At 37.8% G+C, this 24516-nt stretch overlaps 2 protein-coding genes, 1 long non-coding RNA gene and 1 other non-coding gene across 6 annotated transcripts in view; 3 read left to right on the forward strand and 1 right to left on the reverse strand.

Moving 5' to 3' along the window:
- Positions 1 to 11706, forward strand: LOC134874652 (cilia- and flagella-associated protein 69-like). The gene is given in 24 exon segments (XM_063898744.1): positions 1 to 384; positions 1637 to 1696; positions 1783 to 1848; positions 2167 to 2276; positions 2369 to 2445; positions 3445 to 3615; positions 4309 to 4461; positions 4710 to 4884; positions 5331 to 5454; positions 5549 to 5597; positions 6102 to 6223; positions 6307 to 6538; positions 7099 to 7263; positions 7346 to 7461; positions 7975 to 8093; positions 8226 to 8307; positions 8428 to 8620; positions 9131 to 9268; positions 9517 to 9593; positions 9846 to 10043; positions 10275 to 10361; positions 10457 to 10540; positions 11168 to 11263; positions 11265 to 11706. Coding segments are annotated over 24 exon segments (2847 nt in total). The 5' UTR covers positions 1 to 294; the 3' UTR covers positions 11328 to 11706.
- On the reverse strand, positions 11680 to 19787 carry LOC134874655 (uncharacterized). Of its 3 annotated transcripts, XR_010167098.1 has the most exons (6): positions 19362 to 19785; positions 18992 to 19045; positions 18714 to 18736; positions 15701 to 17096; positions 15470 to 15583; positions 11680 to 13413 (listed from the first exon to the last, which is right to left on the reverse strand). It is a non-coding gene; the product is annotated as an uncharacterized LOC134874655 (long non-coding RNA). The 3 variants fall into 3 exon arrangements; XR_010167096.1 differs by having other exon boundaries at positions 15701 to 18736; positions 19362 to 19787; XR_010167097.1 differs by lacking the exon at positions 18714 to 18736 and having other exon boundaries at positions 19362 to 19784.
- On the forward strand, positions 14850 to 14932 carry trnal-uaa (transfer RNA leucine (anticodon UAA)). The gene has a single exon. It is a non-coding gene; the product is annotated as a tRNA-Leu (tRNA).
- The window catches only part of LOC134874653 (Na(+)/H(+) exchanger beta-like), a 15547-nt gene continuing 10105 nt past the window's right edge, over positions 19075 to 24516 (forward strand). Inside the window, exon 1 of the mRNA XM_063898745.1 lies at positions 19075 to 19714. Coding sequence (XP_063754815.1) covers positions 19438 to 19714 — 277 coding nt within the window. The 5' untranslated portion in view covers positions 19075 to 19437. The remainder of the gene's footprint in view (positions 19715 to 24516) is intronic.

Genomic DNA, 24516 nt, shown 5'->3' on the forward strand with positions numbered 1-24516 from the left:
CGTTGAGCTGCCAGCTTCTGGCAACATAAAAGCAGCAGAGACGGAGAGTATTTAGGTATTTGTATTAGTGTCTATTTACGCAAAAAACAACACAGGTTCAGTTTATGTTTCCCTTAACGTTAGCTCGTAATTGTTTCAGCAAGAAAACAGGTTTGAGAGTATACCAGGACCTGTTTATGTTAGTTTTAACGGACTCTTACTAACTAACTGGAAGACCCCGGGAGACAAACTTCAAATGAACCAACAATGTTTGAGGTAAGAATTTAAAGCAGGAGGTTCCCTGGTATTTTGGAAATGGATTCAAGCAGATTTGTGCACCGAAGAAAACCGGACTTTCCTGTAAGTGGACCAAGAGCCCCGGATACGAAACAGCACATACAGGAGGTAAACAGTTAGCTAACTGTCTTATTATGATGCTACTGTTAAAGTGTCTCCTGTAAGCTTGTTTATTTTTTCAATGTCAGTAATCCATCCCTGATAACCGGTAATGTAGATAGAAAGTCCTTGACTGGAATAATATACACTCATGTACAGGTCCTTTAATGCACAAATTACTATTACTCTAACTACAAAGTTATTATTTTAATTTTACAACAAAGGTTTGCACACATCTCAATGTAAACCATTCACGCTATACACATATTCATACGTAAAAGGGATACAAAGAAACAGTATATATATATATATATATATATATATATAATACTAAGGTTGTATACAAATCTTTATGTATCCTGGAAAGACTTTGGTATAGTGAAACTAGCATCTGCCACATGCCAAATCTAAGGTAAATGGTCATTTTTTTTAGGACACCTGCCACCATTGAGGTTAGTTTTTCCTTATTTTAAGACATATATTTTTAAACAATTCCTAATTTAAAAGTCAAGGATTAAAGTTACATGATATATTACTTAGTACTATCTGGTCCCACTTACTCAGTGTTTACAATTCATAATCATTCCATTTTCAGAAGTGGAGTGGCAGACAAAACATTGAATGGCAGATAGAAATGTTTAGTTTCATGCCACAGTGGCAGGTGAGGACAAAAACACAATTTCAGACCCTGAATAATTTGGAAAACCCTCACATTACTTTAGTTATTTACTGTAAATTGCAGAATCTGTGGACATTTAGTACTCACAGGAGTATGGGAGGATTTGGGGATTCACGTCATTATATAATTAAGATGCCATAAGTAGTCTGATTTTTGCTACTTGATGGGTTTACAGTGCAGAAAAAAGACAGGGCCTTTTTTTTGACCAATGTCCACCATCCATGATAATTTATTCTATGGTATCTGTTATAAAGAGTACATTTTATATGAATATTTTTGTAGTTGTTAAAAATATTTTAAAGCCCAATTATGGCTCACATCTCTAAATGTTGTTTATAGATCTGTTCATAAAGTGCAAAGCATATACTTTTGCCAGAGTATAGTTTACAAAGTGCCATAAAGAATGGTCTGAAGCTTGTGTGTGCTCTGGGTCAAGATATCACAAAGACTGGGAGACATGCAAAAGATAAATGCAAAAGATTTTTCACATCTTAGGAAAATATACGTGATTGAATTACATTTCAGTTCTGTCAACAAAGACGGACAGGGTAAACATTGACCTAAACTGTAATTTCTCTGTAGGTCAGTGTCAAAAGTATTGAACTCAGTAAGGTGATTCGTCTTCTTGAGGATCCCTTGACAGTAAGTTAAACTTGAATTTCATCAGATTATTTTCAGTTTTAAGTTATGTCATATCTCGTCATGTTGTATGTTTGTTTTTACTAAAGACAAACCTGAAGGAGAGGCACCTATTTGTTCTGAAGAAACTGCTGAAGAGAAGCCAAATTGGCTTTGTATCCTTCGTTCAGTGTTCCCACATACACTTCACACTTGTGCTTTCTCGCTCAGGTGTCACACACTGCAGCAGAAAGTCAAATGTTCCTCATTACTGTCCCCCAGCGCAGAGATGGAAATAGATTAGCTCTCATGCAACCTGAACACAGAGCCACGTCATTCCCAAGGCTCTAATTTACCGCCCTAACGCTGTGTCTGTCAGCATTTTCCCTGTTCTGAAATAACCTCAGTTATCATCATGACTCTTTGCTCCATCACCTCCCCTCCCTCAATCTCAGTACAACCTTTTAATGTTCAACTTCTTAAATGATTCTAAGCTTCTGAAGGAGCTGACAGGCTTTGCCAAAATACTCAACATCTGTGCTGAGAAAGTGACAGATCACCCTGAATATCAGCCCATTCTGTGTGAGGCACTTCAAATTTGTAGGTAAGAAATAGAAATAGTTCAAATCTACACTTAGAAGACAGATTTTATTAGTTGTTGTGATGTTTGCAAGATGTTGCTCTGCTTCCTCTCAGGCTTCCATTCCTCAAGGAGAAGTCTTCTGATGAGCTGACCTACGCTGAGGACGTCATAGAGTTTCTCTCTCACATGGGTACACAGATCACTCACTGTATTAAAGTTAATTCATACTGTAGTTTCAAATGCTTCTTTCAGTACGTGAGGGAAATGATTTTAAAGACTTAAACATTCAAGCTTAAGGCTGTTATACTTGCAGTGGTGCAGTACATTTACTCAAGTACTGTACAATTGTATGCTAGTTTGTACTTCTACTCCACCATATCCTGAAGGCATATATTGTACTTTTTACTCCTCTACATTTATTTGACAATATTCATTACAAGTCAATGGTTGCTATGCAGATTAATACAAGTAATACAAACATAAATCTACTAATATATTATGATATACTATTATGAAATATGATTTCCAGCAGTATCAAAAGTAGTTCTCCATCTTTACTAGCTGAAAATGAAAGGATATATTCATGAATCACTAATCATATTGATATAAAATACTCTTTTGAAAATGTCCTTTCTACAAAAAAGGAGTACTTCAAGTATATTTTGATGCTAATACTTTTGTACTTTTACATAAGTAAGATTTAGAATGCAGGACAGAGTATTTCTACACTGTGGTATTTGTACTTTTACTTTAGTAAAAGATCCAAGCAATTCTTTAACCACTTTACATTTGTTAATTAACAAAACATATTTGTGGCATGTTTAAAATAAAACTGCTCCGTTATTTACTCACAAAGGCTGAAACATAAACAGGACTAAACACTGCATTTATACAGGACTATTTTCTATGGCAGATAAATACACATTAGGTGCAGCAGGACAAGGTATTTGTTGACAAAATGTGGGTGTGAATTTCCCCAGCCTCTGAATCCTAGATCAACCATCACATCATCATGTTACGTGTTCACATGTTTATGGGACTTGAAATCTAGTGGCCAAAACCTTTTGTTAATGCAAGACATTACAAAGTTCATATTTTCCTTCCTACATTCTTCTTCTTTGGCCATTTTTTTTTTTCTTCTTTCTTGTATTGTGAGGATGACGACTGACAGATGTGTTTCTGTTGGCAGGCTGTCTGATGAGGGTGTCAGATGCTGAAGTGAGGCAGCACTTAGTAGAGTCAGTGAAATCATTCTACAGCTGTGTGGCTCCTAAACTGCTGCTTGATGGTACGGAGAGTCTCACCAAGACAAAGCCTCGGACTTTCCTCTCTGACAACCGATTTTCTAGACTTTCACTGAGTGAGGTTTTCTCATGGCTTCTGTGGTGGCATGCTTGTGGCTTTTTCTTTCTTTTTATTATATCTTTCGATCACATTTGACCCTTAGAATCCTTTTGATTTGTCACACCTGTATTGGCTTATCAGTCTTGCCGAATAAAAGCCCCTAAGTCATTATTTAACCTGAATTTCCCCTCTAGGAATCAATTAAGGCTTATTTGATCCAATTACAGTCTTATATAACCCACACAATTATCTTATCTAATAAAATCTATAATTACAATTTACTGAATTTAACTAACACAGTTTTGTATACATGAAAACAGAGATTGACATACAGAATATATATTTTTACTTTATGTATTATTATAAATCCACCATCAGTTTAAAGTTAACATTTCATGTTCTTTTGAAATCTATTTGTCTTCATGTTTCAAATGTTGTATACAGTAGTTAATCTGCTATTATTTCTTACTTGTGTCTTATTTTCTTTTTAATTGTCTTTTGCTTTCTGTTCTGGAAATGTTGCCTTACTTTTTGTCATTGGTGTGTTCTGGCTCCTCAGATTTCCTTTAAAGTGATACTATATTTTTCTTCTTGTTTCTTCTATTTTCAGTTTGTTTTTTTATCCTCTTTGCCTTCATTTGTTGTTACTCTAACCTTATGTAGACATTTATTTAATTGTTATAATCTTTCTTTAAATCTGTTCCTGCAGGGCTCCAGCCCACCTCTCCAGGCTACAGGCTGCAGCTGCTGGAGCGCAGTGACCTGGCTCAGACGTTGCTCCTGTCCATGGCCGCTCTGGAGAACCAGCCGGGTATCAAGCTGCAGCTCCTGCAGACCCTTCAGATCCTCTCCAGCTCCTCCGGTCAGTCACTGATTTTTTTTATGCTTACACTAAACCAGTTGAAGATGGGATCTCTCAGACATGTCAATCCAACGTCCTTCATTAGATGAAGTAGACGGCTCTAAGTGCATAAATCAACTTCTGATGACCAAATCAATGAGAAAAACAATCAAAACAGTGATTTTTAAGTGTCCTTGTGTCAATGTCAGCAGGTCAATGGGCTGTTTATTCCTCAATCACATAAATCTAATTTCATTTCCCCACAACAGATATGAACTGTGCGTCGATTCTGCAAGCAGGAGGAGCAGAGACCATCTGTCTTCACATGAGCGAGCCCGACCCAAATGGTCAAGTCCTGTTCCGCTCTTCTGAGATCCTCTGGAACCTTCTGGAGAGAGGCAGCACGGAGGTCACTGCTCAGCTCAGTAGCATGGAGTGTGTCATGTACGTGTTTCCTGTGGGTTTAACATGTTTTCATATGGGACTGAGGAGGACAGTGCATGCTTATAGAGTTTATTTCAATCCACGACCTCTCATTTACTTTAGTAAGACTAGTCCTGAAATCAATAGCATTCTTAAATGTTATTCTCTATATATTAGTCAACAAGCATTGCTGAAATATTCATTTGAAAGGACCCATAAACCAGTTTTTGTACTTGAATTGCTCACCATGTGTTACCTTTTTTTTTATCTCCCATGATTCCACGGTAAACCAAGATTCCAGCAATGGAAAGTCAGGATGTATTAAACTAAATGAGGGCTTATAAGAAAATCAGCAAAACTATATCAAAATGTATAGTCCCCACGTCTCCTTTATCCAGTCGCAGTTTCACTACTTCCCAAACACATACATTTTCACTTCGAAACTCTTCTGTTCATTGGTTCCTCAGATCTCTGAAAGAAGCATTTTTTCACCAGCTGATAAACGGTTTCCGACACTCTGACCTCCAACTCAGAAACGATCTGCTTGTGATCACGTCTCTCATTGCTGGATACCCCAACTCTCTGCTTATTGTAAGTACAGGATAGATAGTTGTATAAAGGAACTGCAGCTGATATTTGAGACTGATTCCTGCCCTTTACCTGTCAATGTGTTTCTTGTTTTTAGGAAAGTTTATTTGCCAAGCAGCTTGTGGTTTTTGCCACATTTCCAGAGTGTGAGTACCCTCTTTACTTTACATTTCTGTTCCTTTTTTTACATTTGAAATATGTATGCAGTATTATGTGACTGGATACAAAATCCTTTCAACACTAGCTGATTTTCTTTAGCTCATTTGCCTCTCATTTGAGACAAACATGTAAAACAAAATGTTATATGTAATTGTTAAAAATATGTTTATAGTGAAAAATAGTTCAATTTTAATGCTACATCTAAAAAGTGTTTAAACTAAATTTAAGTGTTCGATCTGAATGTTAATTTTAAATATTTCATCTGAATTAGAATTCTAAAGCCACATCTCATGTTTAATCTGAATCTAAATCTAAAACTAAATCAATATGTTGTTTCACATGAATTTCTGTTCCAAAGGTTCCAAATGATTTTAAAATGTGATGCAATGAGCCTCATATTCAAAATATATCAGCCAGAATACTTTAAACACATTGTCCCCACACACAGGAGGACCTTCTGTGATAACAAAATAACTTTCTTTATCTTTTAGTGAAAAGTCACAACCCTCTGGTCCGCAACCTGAAGCTCAGCTACAATAACGAAGACTTGAAAATGAAGAAGATGCTTTTGAATCTGTTGGTTTTAATGTCAAAGGACTTAGCTGCTGTACAGGTCAGTCACACACTCCCTTTTGTTTCAGTAAATGTATTGATGAATGCAACGTTTTTGATGCCCTCCCTGTTTCCTTCTCCTAGCTTTATAAAGAGGAGAGAGTAATGCTTGCTCTGCTGATGCTCGTGAAGTCGCCTGCTGCTTCCCCTGAACGTCGTTCAGCTTCCAGTCAGTGGTCCATCACCCAGCAGGAGGAGGTGCAGCTGCAGGCGCTCGCCACCCTCTGCACCCTCGCTCCGCTCATGTTGGAGGACTACATGTCCTGTCAGGGAAACACTGTTCTGCTGCTCCTGCTGGACTGGTGCGTCGCTCAAGGTGAGGATGCTAAAACATTTGAAGAGACAAATATTAAAAATAACAATAGCTTTTTTTTTGTACAGCATCTTGATTTATGAAAGATGCAGCTCAACATTGTTAAACAATATGCCACATAACACACTACATTTAACAACCACAAAATTCAAGAAACATATAGCAAAAGAAACATTTAAAAATATTGGGGGAACATTTGGAAAAATAAAGTCATTAAAATAAAGAATTAACATTATATAAAAAGTGTATTAATCAATATAAAAATGTTATAAATATATTTATACACAGAAATAAATCATAAAAAGTAATGTAAAATAAATGTAAATGCTTATTAATATATTTTTTAAATGTTGTTTATTTGTATTTATTACTGTTTATATTGTTTATTCCTCTTTATATTCCCTCACACTCACTCTAAGATGTTGTTGTTCAGCTTACCAAAAAGGGGAGAGGGTTAGAATAAATTGTTTAAAAGGAGGAGGAGTTATTATGAATTATTTTGTTTACTTTCCATTGCTTTAATTGTTGATAGGTTTTTTATACTTAGTATATCTTTCCTCCAGATGCTTTCTTCGGTCAGGGTCACAGCTCCCCTGTAACAGAAGGAAGACGCAGCAGGAAGGCTCAGATGCGGCATTGTATCAGAGTGCTGCGATCTCTGACGTCATCAGGAGAAGAGTCTGTCAACCAGGACCTTTGTGATCAGGGAACCATCAACCAGCTCCTGGGTAAATATAAATAAATATAAGCAGAAAGAAAAAGTGTTTTCATGAAAACAGTCTATACAGACATACCTGTTGCATTTTCCAGGGATCTTAATGCAGATGGAGACCAGTCCTGATGAGGATGATTTGGTTTCCCTGGAGATAAAGTCAGATATTCAACTGATACTTTCAGCACTGTGTGAGAGCGACATGCACAGAAAGGTAAAGCAGAGTTAATCAGCCTGATAAAAACACTGTATAACTCACCTGGAAAAAAAAGCAAACTAATTGTCAGAAAAGCAAAATTGAGAGAATATTGTTTGTATAAAAGAAAGACATCATCTCCTTCAAGACATTCATGCCTTAAAATATTTTGCATTTATGCTTCAAGTGAAAATGTTTATATTTAAGTTTTGTTTCAAAATAATGGATCCACACTAATACTCCATCCGTCTGCAACTTAACTTAACACTCATATGATTCAAATGTTGTTTCACTTTACTTTGTTTTTAAGAGATGCAGCAGCTGAAAATAACTGTTTATTGTTAATTGTTTTTAATTAATGTCATTCTTATGTTTAGTTTTATTTATTATAAAAAGTCCCTTGAAATAATGTTTATGGTCTGTGTCATTTTTTTGTATTATTTGTGTTTGTGTGTCAGATGTCATCTCCTGCTCTGATCAGAACATTACGGCTTCATACGTACAGTACCTCCTCTCTGTGTTGTACCACAGGAACTGTTTGGCTCAGAGGGAGTAGAGATGGCGGTTCACTTCCTGAAGAAAGGCTCCGATAAGTTCTACAGCGGGCTGGGACACAACAAGCTCATCCTCTCCACAGTGGACTGTGTGTGGTCAGTTCATCCGAATCTCAGCATTCTATAATAGATGAATCTGCTTATTTCTTATGTCTTCCATAATAATGATGTGTCTTCCTCTCCGTGTAAATATATTAAAGAGAGAAAGCTTTCCATGTGTCTCATCAGGTCGTGTATTGTGGGTTGCTACACTACAGAAGATTACTTTTTGGCTAAAGAGGGGGCGTCTCTCCTGCTGGACTTACTCAGTGTAAGTAGCACATTTCTCGATTGATTTCTAATGGCTGAAGCTTAAATGAAGTGATTGTTGAATTTGTGTGTCTTTATGCAGAAAAATATGATGTCATGTCTGGGTTTTTCTCTCCAACAGTCGAGCCCCAGGTGTGTGCACTGTAACGTCCTCGCCTCCTTGCTGGAGTTGTGTGACAATCCGAACGCTTTGTCTCACGTCCTGAGCTGGAGAGACAGCAGCGGACAGACGGCTCCCAGATTCCTGCTTCAGCTATGGATGGACGAGGAGGAAGAGCTGAAAGTCAGCCGAGACCAACAAGGAGGCATCGCAGGTCAGTCTGCAACTAGAGTTTAAACAACACTGAGTCAACTAAACCTCTGTGAGGAAAACATACATGTACATCTTTGAAATATGGCTCTTCACTTGTGTCTGACTACCTGACTGGAATTCAACCAGTAGAAAGTACAGGAAAAAAGTGTCAAAAACACAAAAAATTATTAATTTAGGAGCCCAACACACACCAACTAAAGGATTAACCTATGATTATTCCTAATACCTCTTATTTTCTGCTTTTTTTGTACAATTCAACACTTCTCCTGCTTTTATCTTGTACATGACAGGACATTGATTCAAATTATTTCTGCTTACAATAGATGAAAAACCACATTATACTATATTATGATCTTTATCAAAGGATAATAGCACGAATAGGAACACATGATGATAATAATGATAATAATTACTATCAGGAAACAACATTTATATACCTGTCTTATCAGTTCATGTGATAAAGGTTGAAACATGAACATTTGTTTTTGCTTTTTCCCTTTTTGACTTTAAGATCCCCAGAGGCCCGTCCTCGGTCTTCACCAGCAGGAGGACCCCCAGCTGTCATTCCCTGCTAACATGCCGAGTGCAGCAGTGCTGGAGCTGGCAGAGAACCTGCGCTCAAAGATCTACTCAATCTTCTGCAAACTTGGTTAGTGAGTAAAGAATTTGATCAACATCTGTAAATATGTAAGGATTGGGCTTTTTATGATGTTGCTTATAAGCTGTAATGTCATCTAAGCCTTAACTTAGATCTGCATCAGTATTGTAGTACTATGCAGATAGATTTTTGACTTCCAAGGCCAGTAAAAATAAGCACTTCGGTAAATAAACAAAAAGTGATAAATGCTGAACCTTTATTAGCCTGCTGTGAAAAATAATTATTTGTTACTTTTGCAGGTTTCCACGAACTTCCTGGATTGTCAAGAAGACATTATGTGACCTTGAGTGTCGTCAGGAGATATCTGGACTTCAAGGTAGAACTGCCAGTGATGGATATGAAATGACTTGTGTTTGCACCAGGCAGAACTGCATCAGAACGATGTCACTATAAGTTGCCATTATCCCATAATATTCTCCACTTGAGCTTTAATTTTGGTTAAAAAGAGTCAGAAAAAGATTGCAAATAAATGACCAAAATGTTGTGTATTCAAGCTCTGAAATGATTTCCCCTGCAAAGTGTACTGTAGGAAATAGAATGATAATTGAAGTCTCTCATGGTGCTGTAGGTGGGTGAGGTGTGGGAGGAGGTCAACAGGGAGCTGAGTTTGGACGGTGTGAGGCCGACAACTCCGGATCAGGAGGCTCTGAGCGCTGTGTGTAAGATCTCAGAGGACACGGCGAGGACGGTCGCAGCAGAACAGAAGAGCATCCTGGAGCTGCAGGAGAAGGAGGACATCAGCGAGGAGGAGCTCATGTACACAGAGGTGCTGAAACTAAGTCTTTAAAAGTCAACTGAATAAGGTCATTTTTTGAAAGCTACACTACAGCACAGACTGAAAAGAAATCAAGTACATTTAACTATATTCAGTAGTGTTTATTAAGACACATTTTTTACAGGATTTTGCCACAGTGTCTCTGATTCATTACTAATAAATGTAAAAAAGATACATTTTCTTTTACACTTTAATTACACTTTTTTGGTGTCTGTGTTGCAGATTAAGTCTCACTGGAAGCAGAGGGAGCTCACAGCCAAGTCATGGGACAGTTACGTTTCCAGAACTTCCAACTATGAGATCCTCAAGGTTTTATATTTACCGTCCACAGATAAAACCTCCAGTCGTCGTAGCTGTTAAATAATACAATTGTGTTTTCATGTGTTCTGCCTTTTTCTGTACAGGAAGTAAAAGCGCAGAGGGTGGAATACATTGAATCATCCCAACCCAGACCAAAGCACGAGGAAGCTGCTGTTCATCCTACAGAGGTCTGCCACACTGACACACAACAGGTTACTGTACTGCTCACTGTGTGGCTATAGGAGATAAAACCTGCAGTGTGTTCAGCAAGGTGGTTGAATCACTTTTCTGACAACAAAAATAAGATATAACCTGACTATATTCTGCATCCACCAAATCCCTGCATTATTATAGTTAAAGCGCAAGTATTGTCAAAAAGAAAGTAGTTCCTGTGCTTTCAACCAGCTCTGCGGATTACCTTGAGTATCCATTTCATGATTTATGAAGATACATTGCTGTTAGTTTTTTTTCATCCTTTTTTTTGAGCATCATTTATTTCCATTATATTCGAGGGAAAGCAGATCCAAAACATTGATAAATAGCACTGCAGGCAGAGGAAAAGTATTTATTTTTGATTGTGTGGTCAGCTGTCCGCTAACAACTCAAATCACTACAATTCCTTGTAAAATAATATATTGTGTTGTGTGTGGTTCACAAAAGACCAAAAATCAGTTTTGAAAACCAGAAATCTAAACACCACATGATGAAGAAAATGTGATTAATTATTGACAATATGTTACATTTGTGGACTAGGAGTGTACAAATAATACTACTAGATGTTATTAACATGTGGTATGTTTCTCTGGGTGTTTCAGCTTATCCTGGGGCAGGTGATGTCAGTAGAGAGAACAGAATCCTCGGGGCCCGCAGGAGTGAAGCTGACGCTGGCCAGAACTTCCATCAAGGCTTCAAGGTCAGGACCCAGTAGCAACAGCGACACAGGACCCGGAATACTTCAGCACTGTAAAAGACTGACGCTTCAACTCATAGACTTGAATGTTCAATAAAACAATCGCTGCAGCACATTATGTTTATCCTGATTAGATTCTATCAGCCAGTTATTCCCAGCACCTGTACTGAACTGTTTTATGTGATTTTGGCAGCAAACACAGACATGAGGTCACTGGCTGTGCACAATCAGCACCTTGTAGTAGGCTCCACCTCCAATCCCTTTAATAGACAGACAGTGCATTAAACCTTTGTGTCTTATATCAACATCTCTGATGCAGTGTAATACAGAATGGTTTTATAGTAAATAAATAAAACAGCTTTGTTTTTTAGCCAGCATAAAAAGTACTTAAAGCATTTTATTTGTACATTTCTCCCTTTAAACTTGTAATTAAAATGTTTCTATGCCATCATTCTCTGACATCCTTTGTTTAAATATGCAGCAGCATGAAGAATGAGAACATGAGGCCTTATGTAACATATAACAACCACTCGATTCCTCTAAAAAAAGTCTCCTTATGTCCAGTGAAGGTTAATCCTGTCAAATGATAGTTTGTGTTTGGCAGCTGCCGCGCCCAGAAGGTCCATTCAGGACAGTTTTTTAAAAAGTATTTTCCTCTGTAGAGTGTTTGGGGTTACGTAAGTCCCTGCAGCGCATTAACACACATGTTCCCTGAAGCGTGCAACATGCTGCACAGAGCCTCTTCTTCTTCTTTCTCTCTGCTCTCACCCATTTTTACTGGCTGGATGACCAGATACTCTCTGACATGCAGCTTTGTGTGTGCGTGTTGAGCCCCGTCAGAATGGGTCTCTGTACAAAAGAACCGGGACACACAGGAGCCTCTTCAGTACGACAGGCTGCCACTGTTTGTTCAGGCTGCGGAGGGGCTTCACATGCTGTCACTCTGTCTGTCTGATGGGCTGAGCAGCTGTGCATGAAGGTGAGGGTGAGCGTGGACCAGTGATCAACTTCCTGAGGATCTGTTGACTTCAAACTGTGAGAAAACCTTTATTCTACCACAAGACGCTGGTTATTTGGCACAACTTTAAAGTATTTGAGACTCACATTGGTTTGATATTAATATTTTAAAGACATTTAAGTCAACAAAATTAAAATAATAGGTCATTTTAATATTTTAGAGCACTGTATGCTCTTTGTTGTGTTAAAGAATTGTATCACAAAAACGATCTTTATTAACAGGAGAGAAACACTTAAATAACTAAACAAAGTGCGATACAATAAACATAGTAGGTTAAAATATACATTATGGTTTTCAATAAATCTTAATGATTCTGTCGGCAGTAAGAGGTGATTTAAATATCCAAATACAGTGGAATAACAGCTGTATCTTAAAGAATAGACATGCTGCTTATTCAATCAAGAAATTCTGAATTGGAAAAACAAGAAAAAAGGAAGATTCTGATGACCTACATTCAGCATTCATACATGTGAAATTATGAAGGGTTTTACGTTCAGTGACACTCTAATTTTAGTTTTTCCAAAAGTATATTACAAAACCTTTTCTCTTCAGTGATAATGTGCTGATAAACTAACCAGCAACATGTCAGTGCTTTCACATAATACAAACAAAACCCTTTTAAAAACATCCTGAGAATGAAAATATGCAGACAGATATGCTTCCTTTCTCTGTGTTTTCTCAGGGTTATGTTTCCCCCAAGGTGTCGAGATGAATCTCACGGGTCCTGATATGATGCATGATTCAAAATGTTATTTCTGCCAGAGAAAAGTACATTTTAACTACCATATAAGGTCTTTTTAATTTCAGATCCTTCAAATATTCACAAAAATATTTCTTGGAGGAGGAATTCCTTCTTTTGTTGATGCACGTACAGCTACTAAATATATATATCTTTTAATGAGAGGATTCATGTAACAGGAGTAACAGAATAAACAGGTTTGGGAACTACTGATGAATAATACTAACTATTTAAGAGAAGAATTTGAATTGAAGTTGTAGTCTTCTACATTGTAAACAAGACGTTGTGAAGAGTGTCTCCTCTCCTGCAGGAGGGTGGTTGGCTCATCTGAGGAGCTCCAGCAGCAGAGATGATCATCAGACTGGGACGACTGACACCAGGATACTTCCGACTCCTGGAGGTGGGTCACAACCACAAGCTTTATTTCTGTCTCGAATCTAATATTACTGGACTCCATACATGTCTTGTTTTATACAGTGCAATGTTGTATCACAAATAACTCAATCAGGTCAGAAGACATGCTTTATATCAGAGGAGGAGGAGCAGATTAATATTTTACACAGAGCTGTTGTGGCTGGGACTCTGGAGGTTACGTTATATAACCTGTTTACACTCAACCTCACAGCTCGTCTTGCACGCAAAAGGCTGCACAAAAGAGGGTTTTCCTATACTGAATCTACCCTTTAGGGTGCCAAAGTATGGTTTTTATTATTTTTATTCCGTGCATAATGGCTTCAAAAGCTTGCTGAAAGATTACAAACATTATGATGTTATTATTTTTTGTACTGAGCTAAGTGAAACCAGCAGCACTCATTTATAACATGCAGAACTGAGGACAGTCTTAGACTCAAGCCAAAGTGTAATTACTTACCTTACTTTTTAGCCGACTGTCTCATACGTTTACAAAAATATACAGTGAGAGAAAAAGCAGTTTCAGGCAAACAGGAGTCATTTAGATGTAAAAATGTACAACACAATTTTAAAGAATATATAAGATGCTATATGATTGGTCGTTTTGACTTTTCAATATAAAGCCCCCCACTTCCCCTACCTACCCTATATATTTGTACGATTGATATCAGTATGTGCAGCTTTGTTGTCCTTGTTTTTATCTGTATGTCTATTTCTGTGTTCAGATTCAAATTACTGGTATGTGTGGCTCTTGGCTAACAAAGCTGATTCTCAGACTGCTGCCGATTAAGTGTCTCTGTGTTGCTGCTTCAACATGCTATAAAGCCCCTGCACTGGGCCATCGATATACCGAATAACTGAGAGTACACCCTCAGTGAAAAATCACCTCTATCATTCATGACAATGTGGTAGGATTTTGACCCGATCGAAGCCTCTGGACTGGACTTCTTTCTAGCTAATTAACAACATTGGAACTAATTACAGCAAACTTTAGCCCTTTGGATGTATTCCCTCCTGCTGGAGTGTGTTTGTTTTTCTTGTAGCCTGTCTATAAAGTTGTGACTCCTGCAGTAGTTACATTTTTTAAAGGTAGTTCAAAAGCTATGAACAAAGTGGTTCTGTTTTTGGAACTGAAGTAGGTTTAAAGGTGATCTAGATGCAAAGTCACCAATGTTATTATATCCTAAAAGGACCATTGCAACTGTCCAATATCCATCCAGTAGTTGATCATATTTAATTCTGGATAAGTCTGGTTGGTTAATTCCCACATTAGCACTTTGCCCCTACAAAGAAAGAAAAAAGAAGAGTACAAATTTACAATTTTAGAACAAAAGGCCCAGTCTGCTCTGATTGGTTAGCTGGCTGGCTCTGTTGTGATTGGTCAACTTCAAAATCAGACTGTAGAAAACAATAGAAGAAACCAGGATGGCCGAGTGGTTAAGGCGTTGGACTTAAGATCCAATGGGCAACAGCCCTCGTGGGTTCGAACCCCACTCCTGGTAAATTTAAAGTATTAATGAAGAGCCGCTTAAAATCAATTAATGCCAACTTCAGTTGGATTTCTCAAGAATTTGAGCAGTTTAACTCAATCGGTATTTGGTGGTATTTATTTCATGACAAGCCATCTATCATCAATATTTCATCTACTCATTGATGATTTTAGGCATTGAAACATTGATCTGAAGTCACCAGGATGGCTGAGTGGTTAAGGCGTTCCGATCAAGATGCAATGGACTCATAGTCTTCGTGGGTTCAATTCCCACTTCTGGTACAATAATTATTTAACAACCAAACAGTTGAAAGGATGCAAACACTTTCAAGATTGGATATTGAAATAGAGCTTTCTCCTGTTGGATTGTGTGATCACTGACAGCAAGGCTTGTAACCGGTTAGGATTGCCATTTGTGTGTAAAAGCTCAAAGCTGATTTGGCATGGCAAATGAGTTGTTTCCCAGGGGAAGTTTGTATGTGTAATAGCAAAGCACAATACTGTAAGTGTGTCTTAACAGACATAAATGAACATGTTTTTTGAAACTGACCCGTCAATGATTCCACATATATCTATCTGCAGGTTGCTGTAGATTCCCAGCTGCTTTTGCTGCCCCATGATCAGGTCCACGATTCTGTCGTCCAAAGTTATGTTGCATGCAGCCCTGGAAGATATTAAAGGGGTTTCTGCACTGCCTATCATTTTCAGGAGGACAAACTCAAAAGAAAAAAGAGCTGTAACAAAAGACAGAATCTCTGTCAAATAAAACATGTTTTCATACCACCAAAGAAGAGTTGACTTTCTACAGTGACAGGAAAGGAGGGACTGGGGTGAGCTCAGACGACCTCGCCTGGAGTTCAGCTCTACTGAATGCCACCGATCATCATTCAGAGCAGAACCTGCTAACAAATACTGATTAACACACACCCTTATATGTACATGGTTCCATTTAGATCCTGCAGCAGATGTTGCCAGATGCAAGACTTAAGTACAAATGTGTTGAAAATGTAGCTTTAATGAGAAGAACAGTTGCATAGTACCACTTGAACTGCTCTCTGATCAGACTAATGTGTGTATAACTTACTATCTGTCTGCGTCTGTGTGTGTGTGTGTGTGTGTGTGTGTGTGTGTGTGTGTGTGTGTGTGTGTGTGTGTGTGTGTGTGTGTGTGTGTGTGTGTGTGTGTGCAGAGGCAGGTCTCCGGTAAGGTCCGGATGCAGCCACAGAGCAGCTTCATCAATCCCATCGCCATGACGATGGCCACATTGGGGATGGGAGTGTCTCTGTACAGCGCCAGGCAGATGGCAGAGAGGGTCGACCTGAAGCATCAGTGAGAAGCAGTGTGTGGGACAGGTTGTGTGTTTGTGTACGTGACAGAAGGTTTGTGATGGAAGAGGTGAGGGGGTTCATGTGTTTGTGATGCTGCTGGAAGGAAAATCTGAAAGTGTCTGGAGGAAAATGTGAGTCATTGTTCAAACCGGCAGGAAGACAAATAACGCCTTCTTTGCAATCTCAACATTTATGAGCGTATATAAGTGGCGCCAATAGATTGACAATCTGCATTCATCCTGCAGGTTGTCTTTGATTTGATTAGTGTTGTATTTAAGGGAATTAGCATATCATTTGTCACAAGGATTATTCTCATATTATGCAACAAAAATCCCACAACAATTAGGAAGGAAGTCGTCCCAGCACACAAGCTGTTTGTATTTATTTTTAGTCACACTTAAAATTGCCAGTTTGGTCATTAGTTTGTTGTACTTTAGCACCCTAAAGTGTGAAATTTAGATCAAGTTAATCCTAAAGCAGTTTTATTGTTGTATTTATTAATTACGTAGCGTGAAAATTAGCCTAAGAAAAAGTGATTTTTTACCACGGCTTGTTCAGTTTACATGTATGTACTAAAATTAAATGTCTGTTATTGTAAAAAGCCACTGAAATTCAGTACATATTTACTATGTGTATCATGTATGGTATTCTCAAATAAATATGTTCACACTTTTAAACTTTCTGTGCAAGATTGAGGTTTTTAATGTGCTTTTAGAAACTCTGTGGTTCTCAGGCTTCATCCATGTGGAAATGTTTTGTCGGAAACAGAAAGGCTCGGGCACCTGCACAGTCTGAATGGAGCGAATCATGTGGATGAAACTCAGGCCGGGAATGGGATTTTCCTACGAGCTGAAAGTCAAACATGTTCTCTAACATCAATGGATGAGATTTCAAACCGTATTCTGCTTTTACATTAATTTGTCTGCACTTATACTCATGCACAATGATTCTTTCTCTGACAAACAGCAGTTTAAAGGGACAGTCCACATTAAAATCAGACAAAAAATGTCTTTTACCTGTTGTGCCATTTATCAATCTAAATGAATTTGCTGTGTGTTACTGAGTGTTGAAGATATCAGCTGTAAAATGTAAGACTTGGGTTAGGGTCCAATATAATTAAACTAAATGGTTCTCTGCTAGTAACGTTCAAAGAGACCAAAACATAGATAAAAAGAAAGTGATTATTGGATTTACGTTCATCAGGTGGACACAAACACAACGCCAAATATATAATTGTGTTGCTCTGTAACTGCTCAATGTGTGCATTTTCAACTGTTTACTTAATAGTTCAATATATCAACATAAAAGATGATGATATGTAACTGCTGTGTTTCAAACTGGTTGCTGCTGCCCTCAGGTGGCCAGAAATGATATGTAACTGAAATGACATTTGCCAGACCAGAATCAGAATATGGTTGATTTACCAAGTACATAAAAATCTAATTTGCTTTGGTTGATTGGCACGAGGGCGAGAAACATTCAAAAGTACTTCTTTTGAAAATACGATTCCAGGGGGAACAGAAAAATAGAAAAAGATTTGTTTCACAACTTGATTCACTGCAGACTGTTTGGTCGGATTCTTGGGTCCATGACTTCTTCCTGTCAGCTGACGCATTCACACACACTGAAACACTATAAACATTAAACAGAGACTGATTGATGCTATGTTGACAGCTTTCAATAGGACTTAGCACAACAATATTAAGAGCCATAACAGTGACATTTCCGATTACCGGTTTCACTTACTCCACTGTTATCTAATATACAATGTTTGTCCTGATCATGTCTATCAAATTAGAACCACTGTTCAAGAGGATGTGCATTGCTGTGTATTTTTTCAAATAGGCAAGAAAACATGTCAAATAACAGTTAAATAAATGTGGACAGTTTTGGTTTCTAATTTTAGTAGCAGCGTTATGACCTTTTGTTATGCCTGTGAGATTTGTATTTATTTTACATCCCTGTAAAAAGGGACTGCAGCCAGAGGTCACACCATGGGAACCAGCCACAGATGTTGGTTTTACTAATTCCTCTCCGCTGGGAGCTGGAGAGGAAGAGGATGTCAACTGTGAATTATTTCTTTATCCTGAACTCATCTAAAGCTGGAAGCTATTTTCAAAATAGCAATGTATTGTACTAGGTTGAGAGAATTTCTGTCAACCTCAGGAAAAAAATGAGAACATTGATAAGCAGATAAATGATCCTGTCATTAATTATTAGATTTTATTTGAGAAAGCTTCTCTATGGTAGAATACTGGATAAAATATAGCTGTAAAGAGCAAGAATCATTAGAGGAAGTGAGTTTCTGTCTCTCTTCATATATTTTCCCTTTCCTGAAGATCATAATGTGCTGCTGTAAATAAATATTGATCTTGCACTGGCAAACTGATGCTTTATTTTATTCTATAAATGCTTTTACACTATTATGAGATAATGATCAAATAGAAATACAAAAATAACACTTACCTACTGTAAATATGAGATTAGAGCTGCCAGAAAAATGTGCATACACTTGTAAATCATATATCAGAGTCATTTTTATTAATGTAGTAACTCACACGTGGTACTTTAATCTGGTGTCATTATTTTAAACTGATTAATAAATGTCCAATCTTATTGAAAGATAAATTACTTAGCGGTAAAATGTATTGTAAGAACTCAAATATTTTCTTCTGAAATAGGTGGATGTAGAAATATAAATATTAGGAAAACAGAAATAGTCATGTTCAAGTAGAAGTACATACTGTGTTCCTCCGCTCCAGCTGGTGTCGCCCTCCCTCCCGATAAGTGTGGGTGAGCTGTGTGTTATTAGAAGAGAAAAAGAGTTCAGCGTGGGTAAGGGAGGTTTCTGTCTGATAGGGATGGATGTGGACACTTGATAAAGTTCTCAGAGCTCCGTTTGAGGAGAGAATAACGGCAACAAACAACACAACAACAAGTGTCCACGCTTTTAATCCTCTCAGCAGGCGAGTAATATACATCATTTTTAAAATAACCCCCACTGATGACAGCATCTGATATGTTTGCAACATAAACCCCCCGTTTGTTTCTTCTAAAACTATGCGTAATTGTAAAATGACAGTGCGTAAATGGGTGCGCTACTACGTTACGCACCTCGCCCTGTTCTCGTCCTATCCTCATCTTCATCGGATCTAGAGCCGAGCAGCAGCCGTCAAAGCATCTCCAAAACATGGCTGAGCTGGGTCCTGCCCGGTCCTGGAGGACTGGCTTCTTTGTGTGCGTTTGGTTGCTCCTTTTCCTCTCCGTATCCTCCGGGAGTCGTGATGTGTCGGGTGGCAACGAGACGTCGGGGGAACCAGCCCGAGACACACCGGAAGACCCCCACCACCAAACTAACTCCACCGCTCACAAGAAGGCTTTCCCTGTCCTCTCCTTCAACTATCACGACGTCCGGAAACCCTTCGTGATCTCTCTATGGATCCTCCTGGCCCTGCTCATGAAACTCGGTGAGTGGCCCCATTACTGAAGGAGTTCCTCATTCAGCATCAGTGAGGGGGTCGGATAGTCAGGAAATGACATCATGACTAAAGATGTTAACATAGAAATGAACAGTTTTTCTAGGCACGCTGGAAAGGTGTGAAAATAATGTATTGACGATTTGTTTTGTTGTTGTGTTTTCTGCCTGGTAAAACACCGATTTGTTTTTGTTTTTTTATATTAAGAATTTTTTATGGATTTTGGTGTGAGTATGTTTCCTAGCAGGTGCTGGTGTTGGCAGCTAATGTTGTCAGGTTGACTGTCTCATATTATAAGTTACCAGAAAAAGCTCCTTGCTTAGTTATCCCAGGGAAGTCCTGTTGATTAGTGAACATTGTACAAAACTCTAACTCTGACTTCCCTTTCCTTTCAAAATATATTTATAACATAAAAAATGTTGAGTCCATTGTCTAATGTGCCGTGCATGCAGTCCATTAAACAACCTATGTTAATACATCCTCAACACATTTGGTTCTGTCCAAGCAAGCAACTTCTGTTATATGTCAGTTACAGTAACTCATTATTTGCGTGTCATGCAAAACATGTGCTGCCTGGATCATTTCACACCCCTATTTATATCCAGATCTTCCATTAACGCATAACACAACCAAAAGAAAAAAAGAAAAGTCATTATATACCCTTCTACTTTAAATTAGCACATGAATATGAAGAATTTCAAAAATCAAAACAGCTGCTACTGAACAAGCCTGAGGTTTATCCGGATTGTCAGGATTCATTCAAGTAACTGTTCAATTTCTATGTTTCCTATGTAAACAGCCCATATTTGCAATCCATAGTTACAAAATGAGAACATAGTTTGCAATGTCTTGATACAGATGGCCAAGAGTTTCAAAATAAAAGCTACAACACCACCGGTACATTTTGGAGGTTTAAGTCTGCATTTGCATACATAATGCACTAGCGGAGACCTTCATGAGAGGAGCACAAAGACCAGAGGCCACAGATGATCTGAGAGGTTCATATTAAATCAGCAGGTTAGACACAAATTGCAGACCAAGGCTGTGTACACTTTAATAGAAACAAGACAAGAAATAGTTAAAGACAGCAAGGAGTGAATAAAAAAAAAAACCAATTGTTCTGCAGGCTGCAAAGGAGAGCTTAGTGTCTCCACAGAACACTTTGGTTCTGTCTCTGTGCAGCACAAACTTATTTTAGGAGCATCTCTGTGTCTGTGTAAATGAAGCAAATGTTGAAGGATTAGATTTTAAATAACCCTGGCAGAGGTTTGGCAGCAGATGTTCAGACTAATTAGAGGGATTACATATATCTCTGTGGAGTTTTATAATAAGTCTTCTCTTGCCTCTGACCTTTAGCTTTCACACAACCACACTCCGCGTATGCTGAGAGGATAAACTATTCCCCAAGATACAAAGAACTTATAAAATAAGTCATTTATCCCACAGGCCGTTGGCTTACTCGATTCTTCTTATTTTAGTATTTTTTTAATGAACAAAATTATGATATCACATATAATTATTCAGTGCTTGCTTCAAGAAAATCACAAAATAACACATTTTATTGAATCATTTGATTGTTCAAGTTTTTATTTACTTTATCAGAAATGATAAAGAAATGTTTAATTCTATCACACTTAAAATGTTTGTGCTCAAGAAAGCTTTACGAAATATGAATTTAAGATGTCCTGCTGGGTACCTATTTTAGTCCCAATTATTATTCAACACATATTTTAAGCACTCAATATTTTATTAGTCAAGTTTTCCGGAAAATGTGTGGTTAAAGATAAGGAATTTTTGTGTTGATTAAAGAGTATAAAGTCCACCTACTGTCATCAAAAAACTGAATATAACATAATGTGTTTTTCTGCTAACATTGACACGTTTTAGTAGTTTTTGGTAGTAGCCCACCAGAAACGTTTCATTTGGGCTAAAGAAACCACTTGTTGATACTTATTTTCAGCAGCTGAGAAGGGAAGAAACTGTGTTGCCTGAGAAAATAAATGTGTTCATCACTTTAATGTCGCAGCTGGTAAGAGTGAAGCTCACTTTAATTACTTAAAAAGCTACTGGGTTTCTATCATACAAATGCATTTTAATTTATTAGTTGATTTATATTTTAAGTAAATTAAGCTGTGAAATAGATGTAGTAAACTATTCGCATCAAGTAGCAAGAAATAGAAATCTTCAAGTAAAGTAAAAGTATTGCAAATAAAGACACACTTTGACTTTCAATTATTATAAAATAGTTCACCGTGATGCCTCCCTGTTGAATGGAACAAACCGGTCAGTGATGATTCTGATTGGCTGGAGGAATCTCTCCTGCACTGCATGGTTGGTTGCAGTTTGCAGCGTGCAGCTCTGCGCCGTCTTATCTGCTCCATCCAGCTGTTGCCGACGAGGGCTGGTCCAACTTCCTGTCCTAATTCAGTGCTAGATAACAAAGATCCCAGTGTAGAGGCAGAGCGGGGGGGAACACGGCAGCACACAGGACCTCTGACTGCATAACACATCCCCGAAAATGTTTCTCACAGCTGCCTCGGCCCGAGTCACAGGACAGGGAGGTTGAATTTCGAGGCCTTATTCAGCTCGGAGACAAATGTGAAACCAAAGAGCTGTGACCAACACATATCTACTGTATCAGCCCTTCATCTAACACTTATATATAATGTGAGGACGTGCAGTGATTCTCTGTTGAAATTCATTGTAAATTAGATATATTTGCGGTTAGGAAAGATCTTTGAACAAAACAGACAATTACTTTGGGGAATAACATTTGTAATTAAAGCAATGAAAATGATTGGTATAAGCAGCCCATCATTTCACATCTTCAACAGATTCAAAGAGTTTATTGTCATTTGCAATATAGGTTCAGCATAAGTCCCTGGCTCCGTCAATAATGAAACATATCAAAAACTTAAAGGGACCCTATTATGCTCATTTTCATATTTGTATTTAGTGCCTCTACTTTGACATGTCTCCACGCTTTAATGTTCAAAAAGCTCTTTATTCTTCTCATACTGTCTGTGCTGCAGCACCTCTTTTCACCCTCTGTCTGAAACCAGAGCCCAGTCTGCTCTGATTGGTTAGCTGGCTTGCTCGGTTTTATTGGTCCTGCACCTTACCCTATCGATTTCAGTGGGTTTGAGCAGTAGCCAATAAAAGCGCAGGTGCTTCATAGTGATGTCACTATGTTTTGGAAGTAAACAAAGGATTCCAATGGAGGCGTTTCAGGCCCACTACAAGAAGCCCAAGAAGTATAATAGTGCCTCCTAAAGACTTACAATCAAATAGAAATGGCACTAGAAGAAATTGGAAAAAAAACAACAAATTAATTCAATTTAAAAATAAAGGAAAAAGGAAATATTAAAAGAGAATGGTGCAAGTGACACAATGTGCAAGTAAATGCAGAAATAAGTCAACTATATGCTCATAAAATATAAGAACAAGATAACATGTAAATGAAATACTGTACAATGGTTTAACAAGTTTTACTTTTGTAGTAATATATAAATATGTGAACTGTAAACAGATTTATGTGCTCTAGACATTAGTAATTAAAGACACTTCACATACAGTAGCTTTGGTGTTTAACACTCGGTGGCCTGTATAACATCCACTGAAAACAATATTCATGTTCCCATTTACATGTAGATTAAAAACCTAAAATATAACCTCAACAGATATTTATCTTCAGCTGTTCAGTCTTTTATTTACGCCTGCAGCCGCATCTACTCTATGTTTTATGAGATGGCTGCATTGGCGTACAGCTGAGTGCATCGTTTTTCTGTTTTCAAATCGAAGTGCTGCTCTAATGCTCACTGAACCGTTTCCTGAACATAGACTCTGCTCCATAATGTCTTTTTATTTTCTGCCATGTAATTTTGCTATGGATCTGACTTTTGTTTACTCCTCCTAAATGAATAATGGATGAAATGGAAACAAAATAAAACATGGATAATTGAGGTTATTGCAGATGATGGATGCAGTGAGTAAAAAAAGCAATGGCAGCTTTGTTTGGAGATGATAAGAAAACGACAGTGGCAGTAGTATGAGTAATAACATAACATCATGCAGCACAAAGCATGATTTCTCTCCAAAATGACCAAATCAATTAATTCATTCCAACAGGACCATGAGATGTGATAAATGGGTATTATTCTGAGGTTTGTGACAAGGAGTCTAAGTTAATTTACTTTTCCACTACAGCTGTGACAAAATACATGTCATGAGTCATGTAAAAGTGTGCCATTTACAGCTTGATTTAAGAGAGATTTTTGCTTAATTTGTAGGAATTTTGTATAGAGTTGGTTTTGAGTAGGTTCTCTTTGCTGAAGTTGTCAAGTTGACTGTATCATTTTATTAGTTGTGTAACCCAACTCGTTTGTTAGTTAACCTAACAAACGAGTTGGGTTACTCATTATTGTGTTGGTAAAAGTTGTACCAAACTTAATTTAAAGGTACAATATTTTACTCTTCGGGATTGTCCTTTTCCTGTTATGTGTTATTACGGTTTTACGGCATGTAAATCTTTGTGAAGTCTAAAATGTCAGACACTCGCACTCGCGTTTCTGTTGGCTAGCGCTCCAACACATCGTATGTGAGAGGCTGAGGGGCGGGACATCTTTAAGTGCTTGACCAATCACAACAGAGCTGGCCAGCTAACCAATCAGAGCAGACAGGGCTCTGGTTTCAGACAGAGGATGAAAATAGGTGCTGCAGTATGAGAGAAATAAAGAGCTTTTTGAACATTAAAGCATGGAGACAGTAGAGACACTAAATACAAATATGAACCT

The sequence above is a fragment of the Eleginops maclovinus genome, chromosome 13 (assembly GCF_036324505.1).
Source record: "Eleginops maclovinus isolate JMC-PN-2008 ecotype Puerto Natales chromosome 13, JC_Emac_rtc_rv5, whole genome shotgun sequence".
Lineage (NCBI taxonomy): Eukaryota > Metazoa > Chordata > Actinopteri > Perciformes > Eleginopidae > Eleginops > Eleginops maclovinus.